General features: G+C 41.8%; 1 protein-coding gene across 1 annotated transcript; it reads right to left on the reverse strand.

Moving 5' to 3' along the window:
• Positions 1 to 593: 593 nt before the first annotated feature.
• On the reverse strand, positions 594 to 6770 carry LOC114322282 (serine carboxypeptidase-like 45). Its single transcript, XM_082906499.1, has 6 exons — positions 6170 to 6770; positions 5971 to 6072; positions 4708 to 4882; positions 3599 to 3831; positions 2080 to 2184; positions 594 to 931 (listed from the first exon to the last, which is right to left on the reverse strand). Exons 1-3 carry the CDS (start codon positions 6363 to 6365, stop codon positions 4872 to 4874), a joined length of 309 nt encoding a protein of 102 aa, XP_082762625.1. The 5' UTR covers positions 6366 to 6770; the 3' UTR covers positions 594 to 931; positions 2080 to 2184; positions 3599 to 3831; positions 4708 to 4871.
• Positions 6771 to 11908: the final 5138 nt, after the last annotated feature.

Below are 11908 nucleotides of genomic sequence, written 5' to 3' on the forward strand. Positions count from 1 at the left end.
TTTTGTCACTAAATATATAATTACCGTGACTAATCCATTTTGTAGCTAAAACACTTTAGTCGCCAAAAGTGATATTTTTCCAACTAAATATGTTAGTCGCTAATTATACCATTCCTTGATTAAACATGTTAGTTGCCAAAAGTAACATTTCCCGACCAAATCGGTTAGTCGCCAAAAGTAACATTTCCCGACCAAATTGGTTAGTCGCCAAAAGTAATGTTTGCACGACTAAAACTTTAGTCGGCAATAGACCTATTCGCGACCAAACTCTTTGGTTGCTAAAATTAATAATTTTACTGACTAATTATTTAGTTGCCAAATATACCCTTTTGCTGACCAACATTTTGATCGCCAAATGTGAGTGGTCATACACTAACTAACAACTTTAGTCGGCAAAAATATTACTCATCTTTCCCGACTAATCACTTGGTCGCCAAAAGAGGGAAAACAAAACCAATTTTTAGTCGCCAATTCAATTCTTTTTGTTTATCAAAATATAATCATCCATCAAATCCATTCAATATAACCTGTAATTTGCAAGAATCATTTAAACCAACAAAATCAACTGAATCATGAACATCCAACAAAATACATAAATCATCAAATCCTTAATCTGTTTAATTAAAGTCATCAATTATTATAAGTTTCCATCCATAAGTAATTCCAAACTACATAACCATTCAATTAAAAGTCATGTAATCTATATAATCATCCAATTCATGTCCATCTAACATAAAAAAAATTTAAAACATAACAAGTACTTTTTATTATATTTTAAATTTTAATCCATGCTCATCTATCTAAAAATATAACTACTAGTCTATCCAAATATTTTCTATACACATCTATTCAAAAATATATAATCCTTTAAAAAATGTAACAAGTGCCAACTAATCCTGTACAATTCAACTTCATGCATGAATTCATCCATCTGTACCAAAGAAAAACAAAAATATTGTCAAGTACTTTTTTTATGAAAATATTTGCACATCAAATGATTATAAAATTGGACAAAAAATCAAAAATATCTAAGTAAAGGTAATATGAACAAATTAAATGACTATCAATACCATTTTATAAATAAAACAACATTCATATGTATATATCTAATCAACACTACAATTCTATCAATATCATCATTTCCAATATTTGTCATCTAGTTTTAATACCAACCACATCCCCAGACTTTTTCATTTGTGGTCTTTACTCAAATAAGGCTTTTTTTATTGTTCTTTACAGAAATGTTAGTTTTTGTTGCTATTTCAGGAATTGTGGAAAAAGTGATGTTTTGTTGCTCTCACAAGTGTGTTTAATCTAGGCCGATGTGACTGTGATGATCTCGGGGCTGTTTGGGTGCTATTTCCAATTTTCGCCCCCATATGGCTCGTTTTTGCCTTTTTCTCTCACATTTTTTTTTGTCTATATCTCTAACCGTATATCCTATCGATGCGCCGTTTACTCTCACAAGTTTGTTTAATCTAGGTCTGGGTGACCGTTATGATCTAGGCCTAGGTCACTCACCTGTTATTTCAAGTCCATGTACTTCGGTCATAAAATCCAACAATGGTTTCACCAAGATCCATATCCTCAATAATTCCAGCATCAAACTTGATTTCCAAGCTCAAATCAAAACTACTCAATCCAAATACCATCTATTGAAAATCTCGAGCAGCTCCATGACCATATTTATTATGCAAGGTAAAAGATATAAAAGCCAAATTCTATCAGAACTTTTCAAAAACAAAAAAAGGTGTAACCTCACATAGACTCTAGATCTTGGTACCATTCTGTTCGTAAAAAGTATTTTCCATCTTGTAAAGTTACTTCTGTTGCAAGAAAATTTTCTAGCAAGATTTCATTGATAGAAAACAACTAAACTAACTGTCATAGTTCAAATAAATTCGTCGAGAAGATGATAGAATGATCTCAGAAAAGAACTATTTTACAAGCATAGATAAGAATTTTGATAGTCACAGTCAACAAAAAGTACGCTCACATGAAAGAATTCTATAATTTTTGGGATAAGCTAAGAATATCAAATAATTAAAATGATATCTACTTTAGAGTTCATAAGCATACCTCTTCCTCAAGTACTGCATGGCGAGCAATACCAGCTTTCATTGCTTTAGTCTTTTCCGATTTGCCAAACAGTAGAGAGAATTCCATTTGTTTTTCACACCATTCCTAATGTTAACATGAAATGAAGACGAATGTGAGATAAATCTAATCAATTTCCTTGCACCAAAACTAAAAGAAAAAAAATAACATTTCCATGTTAAGAAAAAATTTCAAAAAAAAAAAAAAAAAAATGGCAACATTTATATACAAAATCATAATGTGAAAATGATTACTAGGTTTTCAAGAGTCAAGGATGCCTTATTCTTATAGGATTACGGATTAATGCAGTGACAGCTAATAACTAACTTGAGTGCACACAACTACTAAAATATATTAATTTATATTTTCAAGTCCTAAAGAACCACCCACATTTTTCTCTATTTCCCTCACCTTTTCCTTTCCCTTTCAAATTCCTATCCAAATTCACGATCCAAACATAACCTAAATAATTCTAGAAAATATAAAGTCTTTTTTTGCCAAATTCTGTGTACTAGCTTAATAAACTGCAACCAGAAAATACTTATAATAAATTGTAGATCAGTAAATTACAAAATTCACTGTATAGAATGCCAGAAAAAAATGCATAATTTGTTATAAGATTCTAATATTCACGGACCTTCATTGAAAACTAGTGGACATCTGGCAACGTCTGGATTTGTTATAACAGACTCACTACAAGATTATAATTTATTATAAGATTATAATTTGTTGTAAGATTCTCACTACAAAACTTCTAGATTTGGTCACTATCAAAACAAGCGTGATCATCTTTTCAATTTTAACAGAGATTCTATGTACATTATGCATGTAACCTCAATGGACATCTGGGAACTTCAGACCACTAAATGGGCTATAAAGACAAGGGGCGTTTTGAACAAATTTGAACTCTCAAAACCTAGTGACATGTCGTACATGTGGGAGTTCTGAGAGGTGTTATGACCAATACAGATACAGTTCCATTATAAAATATGCACACTAGTGATATGTCTAAAAAATGAGTCCTACAATTTAACAATAAAAAGTACCCAGATTGGGAAGAATGAGAATAGAACTCATATTAGACTCCAAATTGTAGCAATGCATCTGAGATATAATTAAAAATTTGGAACCAAAGGGCCTAGATGGGCTTGGACCCTTGGAAGATTCCACATAAAGATTGCTGAGGAAAAAAAGAGGAAAACACTTCTTATATTTTTGGAAACACCATGGCACATAACATGAACTAATGCATATCGAACCAAGTATGAATATTTGGCATGAACACTGCCAGAGGAATGATACAGTTGAATCTGAACTCTTTCACATAATTCATAAAGGATTTATTGTTTTTGATCAAGTGTCAGGGCCGTAAGGGCATGAAACATGAGGGACATATGGATGGTATGTCTAAAAAAATATTCAGAAATAATGCACAGAAAAAACACTAACAAATAATTGATGTGACACATTGGGTATAGTACAATCATATAATCCTACTTACCAATGGGTTCGGGCAAACTCAGATGTCTACGAAGGCCATCAATCCCGGCAGCAATTATAGCAGCCAGCCCCAAGTGTGGATTTGCACACCCATCAAATGCTTTAATCTCAAAGTTGCTCACAACACCATGTGGAACCCCAGGTGGGCATGCAGTTCTCAGGGGTGCTTCTCTATTCTCTTTTCCCTAGCACTGGTATGCTCCACTCCACATATTGGGCACTATGTGATCATAACTACATTCCAATAACAGTTGAACAAGGAAATTAGAGAAAACAAACTATATGATTTTTTGTTAATTTAATACACATCTATTTTAAGTTCAAAAGCCCAACAACGTACTAAAATTTTGATCCTTCAAACTGCATAAATTTGGAAGTGAAGAAATGGGCAAAAAGAATTTGCACAAAAGGGCATTATTTAAATTTAGCAAAAAGGGAGCATCGACAATTAGAATAAGTGTCAAAAGTGCACCCTCACTTTACAAGCTAGCTATTGGGGTTGAGTTTTACACAAGATCATATCACACAAACAACTTATGATAAGAATAGGAAAAGAATACATGTATTTTTTAAAGATAAGTTACATATTCTGCTGAAAATTGAAATCCTTCAATTCATCAAAAATTGAATTTCATTCAAAATTTCAAACATCTTATCTGTCCTTTCATGTTTCTAGGCCAACGAGTTCTACATAAAAGTTTCTAGATTAGAAAAAAGTCCGTGCACAAAAATTAATAAATTCGAGTCTGCAGGGAGAAGTAGAAATGCAAGGATCTGTTTGTTTCAATTCAAATGATTAACTGGGAAAAAAGTCTTTTGCATAATAGTGGCTCCAGAAATTATTGTAAGATATCTACTTTCTTCATGTAGGACTGAAAGCGATGGAAACATCACCTTGAAAGGTTTTCCTCAAGATCAATAGTACACCCATCAAATTTCCAAATATAACTGCATGCTTAAAAAATAATTTTATGTAGACAAGATATTTTAACAAAACTGGTAAAAATGCATACTTCTCTGTTTAGTACCTAACTACCTATTCATATGAGTTCAACTCTGACACATGTTTTGCACAAGAATCATCAAAATTATACGAAAAAAATTAAAAACCTGTTTGGAAGTGGTGCCGTAAAGGCCAGAATTGAAGGAAGATGATTTAAAACCCCTGCCATGAACTCTTCTTCAACCGTGGACATTCCATGCTTAGAGTGTCCACCAGATGCCATAAATATATTTTTCACATTTTCCCACAAACTGAGATGCACAAACATCATCTAATGCATACCTGGGGCAAACAAAAAAATGGAGAAAACAGTTAAGAGACCTAGCTTGAAGGAAAAAATTCTGCAGGTGAGGAAATGAGTAAAGCTCAACTTTGAGTGAGTATTTTTAACACTGATTGATACTCTTGCAGAGTATTTATGAACTATTACAACAAAACATAAATAATAAACTGAATTTTATTTTATTTTTTACAATTAATTATAACTTCAAAGCCGTATTTCTTACCCTTGAGGTCTTTTTTCTAAAAAAAATTTCTGGCTAAATAACACTAACACCCTTGAAGTTTTTGACAAGGACACCCTTCAGGTTTCTAAAATAATACTAACACCCCTTGTCAAAAATGTTGGCCTAATGACGTTAACAGAACAACTGGAATCGCATTTTTACCCTCTTGCAAAATCATGTTTAACAAAAAGCAGTCACATGTTGTATAGTGCAGAAACCTTAGAACGATTCAATCAGCCATCGCACTAGCTCTCGGAAATGATACAGAAAAATCCCGCGGTTATTTAGCATGGTAGGTTTGACATATAGGGTACATAAAGGATATGACATATATGTAGATGATTACTGATGAAACAATAAAACACAAGGCAAAGGAAAATGTTTGCTCAATACAAACAATAAACAAAGATATTCATTTTTTCCCCTTTAATCCAAAAGAATAATGTTTATCATACTTCTTACATCATCATATGGATAGAACAATCTCCTCACTGTTCGTCCAAACCATTATAGGATTCTTACTACTAAACAATGAGAAGTGTAAAAGAAGAAGAACAAGTTGACTGTATTTTGAGCATAGAAAGGAGATAATTGTTTTTAGAAAAAAAAAATTCAAGAAAATTGAAGAAAGTAGGGAAAATGTGGGTAAAATTGGACAAATATCCCTATGATCTTGTCATTTACAGCCGCATAGGAGGAAGAATAAAATGAGTAAGAGAACCCAACTCCAATTGGTGTCTCCAAATACAACATATTTGTTTCTGTGGATCAATAAGCACACCAATCACATGAAATCAAATCTTAGAAGCCAAATCATCTATATAACTTGTAAGGGTATATATAAAGTATAATATAGTATAGTACCTCTGTTCCAGCTATATTCATTCCTGACCAGTGCCTTCCCACTAGGCCTAAACGGTCCATTTTCAGAAAATGCCCCAACCCCCAATGAAGAACAACCAGGCCCTACCACCAAAATAAAAATCAAAATTTAAAAAAAATTAAAATTAAAACTAAATACCCATAATGTGGGTGTGTATGAGGAACTGAGAAGTTGGAGTACCTCCATTTAACCAGATAACAAGAAGCTTGAAAGCCGGATTTGATTCAGCTTCAAGGACTAGAGCTTTCTGTTTCTTGGCATCAACGGTCACATACCCAGAAAATTGCTGGTAACTGACTTGGGGTTGGCCAGGTAGTTGATGAATTCTGTCTGATGCAGAGAGGGAAGATGAAGAAGAAGACTCTACTACTTCCATGGAAAGGGTAATTAGCTGTAACAGAGATGGGGTATGGATCTACAATCTGTGTGGATCACTCACAGATCTGTGTGGATCGACTCAGATCTCGACCTACGGTTGTCAGACCTACGCCGGAACATGGCTGACGCCGCCGTATCTCGCAGCATCGGCTAGGGTTTTACGATCTGAACTGTGTGTGTGTGTGTGAGAGAGAGAGAGAGAGAGAGATGAAATAGAAGATGTAGGGAGAGACGGTGGTTCTAGTGGTAAAGTAGGTGAGGAGGAGGCGCGTCGCCAGAGGGAAGGGGAGGCGGTGGTTCTGTTCTGTGTATTTTAAAGAGGGAGAGGAATGGGTTTAAAGAGAGATGAGGTTTGGTTGTGAAGGAGAATCTGTGTGAGAGAGTGAACAATATGTTTTTGTTTAAACAGAGAACAGAGAACAGGCGGGCGTTATTGCCCTCTAAAATTTTCAAAGCTTTGGCGACTAAAAATAAATTTGGTCACCAATTAATTTTATAAATCATTTGAAATGACTTCCTCAAAATATTTTAATTTTTTGGTAACAAAAATATTTTTTAATTGTTGAAAATAAATTTTTGACCACCAAACTTTTGGTTGCCAAAGATAAAATTAAAATTTTTGTTTTTCATTTGCCGACTAAATAATTTTAGTAGCTGAGAGGGTAATTTATGATCTGGAGTTGGGCCGAGGTGACGGCCAAGCAGATTGAGGGCCCAACGGTGTATGGGGCCGAGCTGATCAACTATCCGCCCGGAAATGGGCTACCAGAACTTGGGCCGGGCAGAGTTTGGATTGAGTGTGTGCCACCCCGGACCGTACAGAAACTGCTCGGCCAGGAAGTGACCGGTCAGACCAGGATGCTCGGTCCGAGGATGGTCGAAGCCAGACAGGCTGAGAGACCGGCGCTCGGAAAGGCGCGGTCAGCCGAGGTAGTTGATTGACCGGCAGGAAGGCCAACCAAAGGAGGTGCCCGGGCTAGGCTTTGCCGAGATGCCGCCTAGCCCGGTCCTCCATGTGTTTGTCCGGCTAGGCGCATGAGTATGAAGCATGACATGGCCGAGGTAGAGCAGCTCGGCTGCCGAGCTCCAGCTGTGAAGTCAGGCAGTTGAGGTTAGGTGGTGAATGGCATGGTTTATGCTGACAGATAGGATAGCAGAGCCACGTGTCAGGAGATGACTGGGAGTGGATATGGGGCTCAGAAGGTATATAAGCATGTCTGCGCCCCCCATACGCAAGACGAACACTCTGTAAGGAATTTCTTACACTCAAACACTCTCCCTTCTCTCTATCCATCCTAAGGTGTGTGCTAACTTGATCGTCGGAGGGTTTTTCCGGCCACACACCGCCGGGTAGCTCACCATTATTTGCTCGCAGGTGATCGGACATCGACGGAGCTCGGAAGAAAGGAATACGGGCTTGCCGGAATATTTGCTCCCCGTACAATTGGCGCCGTCTGTGGGAAACTTGACAGACAAAACCTTGTCTTCCAGGTTCATCTGATCGCCGTCCATGGCGAACAACGACGAGTTCCCGTTGTCCGCCATCGACGGAGCCACCCCGGAGTATACCCGAAGGAGAGAGGGACCTCCTGCCGTCCATCCAATGGCTGACTTGGGGACGCCCACTGGAGGACAGTCAGGGGACGCGCGGGATAAGCGCGGAAGGAGTCATGGTCATTCACGGAGTCCAGACGGTCACCGGCGGAGAGACTCACACGCCAGGCGACTGGAAAGCAAGTTGAGGGATCAAGATGCTGTCATCAGGCGAATGGCGGCAGAGATGGAAGATCTCAAGCGGCATGTCAAAGGGAAGGGTGTGGCTGGAGTGGGTGACCACAGTGAGCGCACCCCATCCCGCCGTTCAGGCGGACAGAGTCAACGACATACTCAGTCCATATCTATCACCAGAAGTTACCAGGTTGGTGATTCCGACGTGCGTGCAGAAAAGTCTAGCGCACAAGACAGCACCTACAAACCCTCACGTCCGGCGACGACGTCGAGATACTCTTATTCTGCTCAGTCAGAGGATCTACGGGCGGTATTAAAGGAGCGTGCTCGCCGGCGCGAAGCTCAGAGAATACCAGCTTTCCAGCGGCTGTCCTACGGGGTTCACGGCAGCGAGGAGGTCGGAATGCCTCCACCCCGCCAAGCAGTGCCAATATTTGAAGATACAGACCTGGCCAGGCTGAGTGCCACCCCTTTTTCCTTGGAAATAAAAACAACACCGCTTCCGGCAGGCTTCCACCAGCCTAAGTTCACGCTCTACGACGGCAAAACCGATCCTTATATGCATGTGAGCCACTTCCGACAGGTCATGGCCGGACATAGGCGAAATGACGGACTTATGTGCCTAATCTTCCCGTCCAGTTTAGGTGAGCTGGGCTTAAAGTGGTTTGAGAGGTTGCCGGAAGGGAGCATACAACGGTGGCATCAGTTGGCCGAAACGTTTGTTACGCGCTTCAAAACCAACACAAAAACACCAAAGGAAGTCAATCACTTGCTGAGTGTCAAGATGGAACCGTGCGACACACTGAAGGCATACAATTCAAGGTATTGGGAAACCTTCAACGAGATCCTGGATTGCTCGGTCAACCTTGCAGTCACGCAATATAAGCGTGGTCTCCCGGTCGGACATAGACTGCGGGACTCGCTTACCATGCACCAGCCGACCTCCATGGGCCAGCTCATGCAGCGCATCAATGAGCACATCCGAGTAGAGGATGATGCGTCAGCTTCCACCGTGAAGGCCACTCCGGTCGGAACAGACAAGAAGACAGCAGGCAAAGTGCACGCAGTTGGGCAAGAGTCCAGCCGCTCAAATGACCGAGCAGAGGAATCAGACCGAGGTTCAAATCGTAAAAACCGGGGTAGAGGACGTCGGAATGACCGGGATGATTACCCCCGAGATGACGTTGAGGACGCAAACAGAAGAATGAAGGCGAGGACTGGCATAACCACGGTCTTCAAGATTCCAATCTATCGCATACTTAGTGAAATCCGAGACGAGGAGTATGTTCGGTTTCCTGCTAAGTTGGGCGATGGACAAAAGGGCTACAATCCGCGGTATCATTGTACGTTTCACCAAGAGAGGGGCCACCGGACTGAGGATTGTTTGCCTTTGCAACAACACTTGGAAGAACTGGTTGCGGCCGGGCATCTGGACCTTTACATTGATGGCGGCGTGAAACCGAATCAGGCTCCGGTCGATCCCAGGGGACAGGATGACCGAGATGCACCACCACAAGGAGTAATTAATGTCATCCACGGCATCGTGGAACCGGAGCGTGTTTGCGAACTCTGGGGCATGATCAAGAAGGCAGAGCATATGAGGGAAGTTTTGTCAGTACAGCCCGCCATCAAAAGAGGGAAGACAGAAGAGAAAGACGTGATTAGTTTCACCTCAAGGGATTTAGAGCGTATCCAGACGCCGCACAACGATGCTCTTGTAGTAACACTACGCGTCAAAGAATTTGATGTTAGGCGGATCTTGATCGATCAGGGAAGCTCGGTCGAGATCATGTATTATGATGCGTTCAAACAGCTCAAACTCCGTGAGACAGACTTGGCTCCGGCCACTTCGCCACTGGTTGGATTTAATTCGCAGCCGGAGTGGCCATTGGGAAAGATTATCCTGCCGGTCAAAGCGGGATCCGTGGTCAAGCAAGTGGAGTTTTGGGTGCTACAAGTGCCTTCAACGTACAACCTTATCCTTGGAAGAGGATGGCTTCACGCCATGCAAGCCGTAGCATCGACCTACCACCAGGTGATGAGATTTCCCTCGGCTATGGGGGCAATCGAGGAGATTTGGGGTGATCAGGTCATGTCCAAGCAATGCTTCGTGGCGGTCAACGGGAGCCGGGCTGCCAAAGGATTCGTTCAAATGATCGAGGGACCAGAGGACCGGAATGTCTTGGATAATGTTGGCACCAAAGCCGAAGACAAGGCTGAATAATTGGTTGAGGTGCGGATTGATGCCGAGCAGCCGGACAGATTCTTCTTGCTCGGTTCAAGTCTCTCGGCTATGGAGAGAACCGAGATGATTGAGTTTTTGATGGCGAATATCGAAGTCTTTGCATGGTCGCCCTACGACATGCCTGGCCTTGACCCAAGTTTTATCTGTCATCACCTCAATGTCTTCCCTGGAACAAAGCCAGTCATCCAGCGAACAAGGAGATCGGCGCTGCATCACGCCGAGGTAGTAGCAGAGGAGGTAAAGAACTTGCTTGAGGCACGAGCAATACAGGAAGTGCACTACCCTCGGTGGATTTCCAACACGGTAGTGGTGCCTAAGAAGAATGGAAAGTGGCGAGTTTGTGTCGACTACAAGACAGTCAACCGAGCTTGTCCAAAAGACAGCTTCCCTTTGCCGCGCATTGACCAGCTAGTGGATTTGACGGCTAGACACAATCGGCTCAGTTTCTTGGATGCGTACCGCGGCTATCACCAGATTGCCATGCATGGGCCTGACCAAGAGATCACCTCTTTCACGACTCCAAGGGGACTCTTCTGCTATCGAGTTATGCCCTTTGGTTTGAAAAACGCCGGGGCAACCTTTCAGAGGATGGTGACCAAAATGTTTGCTCCTTTGCTCGGCCGGACAATGGAGGCTTACATCGATGATATGGTGGTAAAGAGCCGACATGAGGCAAACCATTTGTCCGACTTAGCCGAGATGTTCGCCATTCTGAAGAAGCACAAGCTGCGCTTGAACGCCTCGAAGTGTGCCTTTGGCGTGGGATCCGGGAAATTTTTGGGATTCTTAGTCACGAACCGAGGCATCGAAGCAGACCCTACTCAGATCAGAGCCGTGCAAAAGTTGAAGCAGCCCAGCTCGGCTAAGGACGTGCAGCATCTGGCCGGGATGGCCGCTGCGCTTAATCGATTTATAAGCCGGTCATCGGATCGCTGCCGCCCTTTCTTTCAAGCATTGAAGTCAAAGTTCTCATGGGATGACGAGTGTGACCGAGCTTTGGCCGAGCTCAAGGATTATTTGTCTTCCCCGCCGCTGTTGGTTACACCAGAGCCCGGTGAGGAACTCTACCTTTACCTTGTCGTCTCCCAGCACGCAGTAAGTGCGGTGTTAGTCCGGGCTGAAGGAATCAAGCACCTCCCAATTTTTTACGCCAGTAAGACCTTGCTGCCGGCTGAGACGAGGTACTTGCCACTGGAAAAGCTTGCGTTGGCACTAATGATGGCTTCGAGGAAATTGGCACATTATTTTCACGCCCATACCATCGTCGTACTGACCGAGTTTCCCCTCAAGGCCTTGTTTGAGCGCGCAGACTTTTCAGGCCGAATTTTAAAATGGGCGGTCGAGTTGGGACAGTTCGATGTGAAGTTCCAGCCGCGCACCGCAATCAAAGCCCAAACCTTGGCCGATTTTGTTGCCGAGTTCTCACCTGGCACTCATCCAGTATGCCCGGTCGACATTGCCGAGGCAGATGATGAGACGCACACAATGCCAACCGAGGAACAACCAGCTGAAGAAGGTAGGGCCGCGGAGTTAGCGCGCACCATCGAAGTTTCCTCAGTTTGCACGGT

The sequence above is a fragment of the Camellia sinensis genome, chromosome 14 (assembly GCF_055761805.1).
Source record: "Camellia sinensis isolate YWXY chromosome 14, ASM5576180v1, whole genome shotgun sequence".
NCBI classification, from domain to species: Eukaryota; Viridiplantae; Streptophyta; class Magnoliopsida; order Ericales; family Theaceae; genus Camellia; species Camellia sinensis.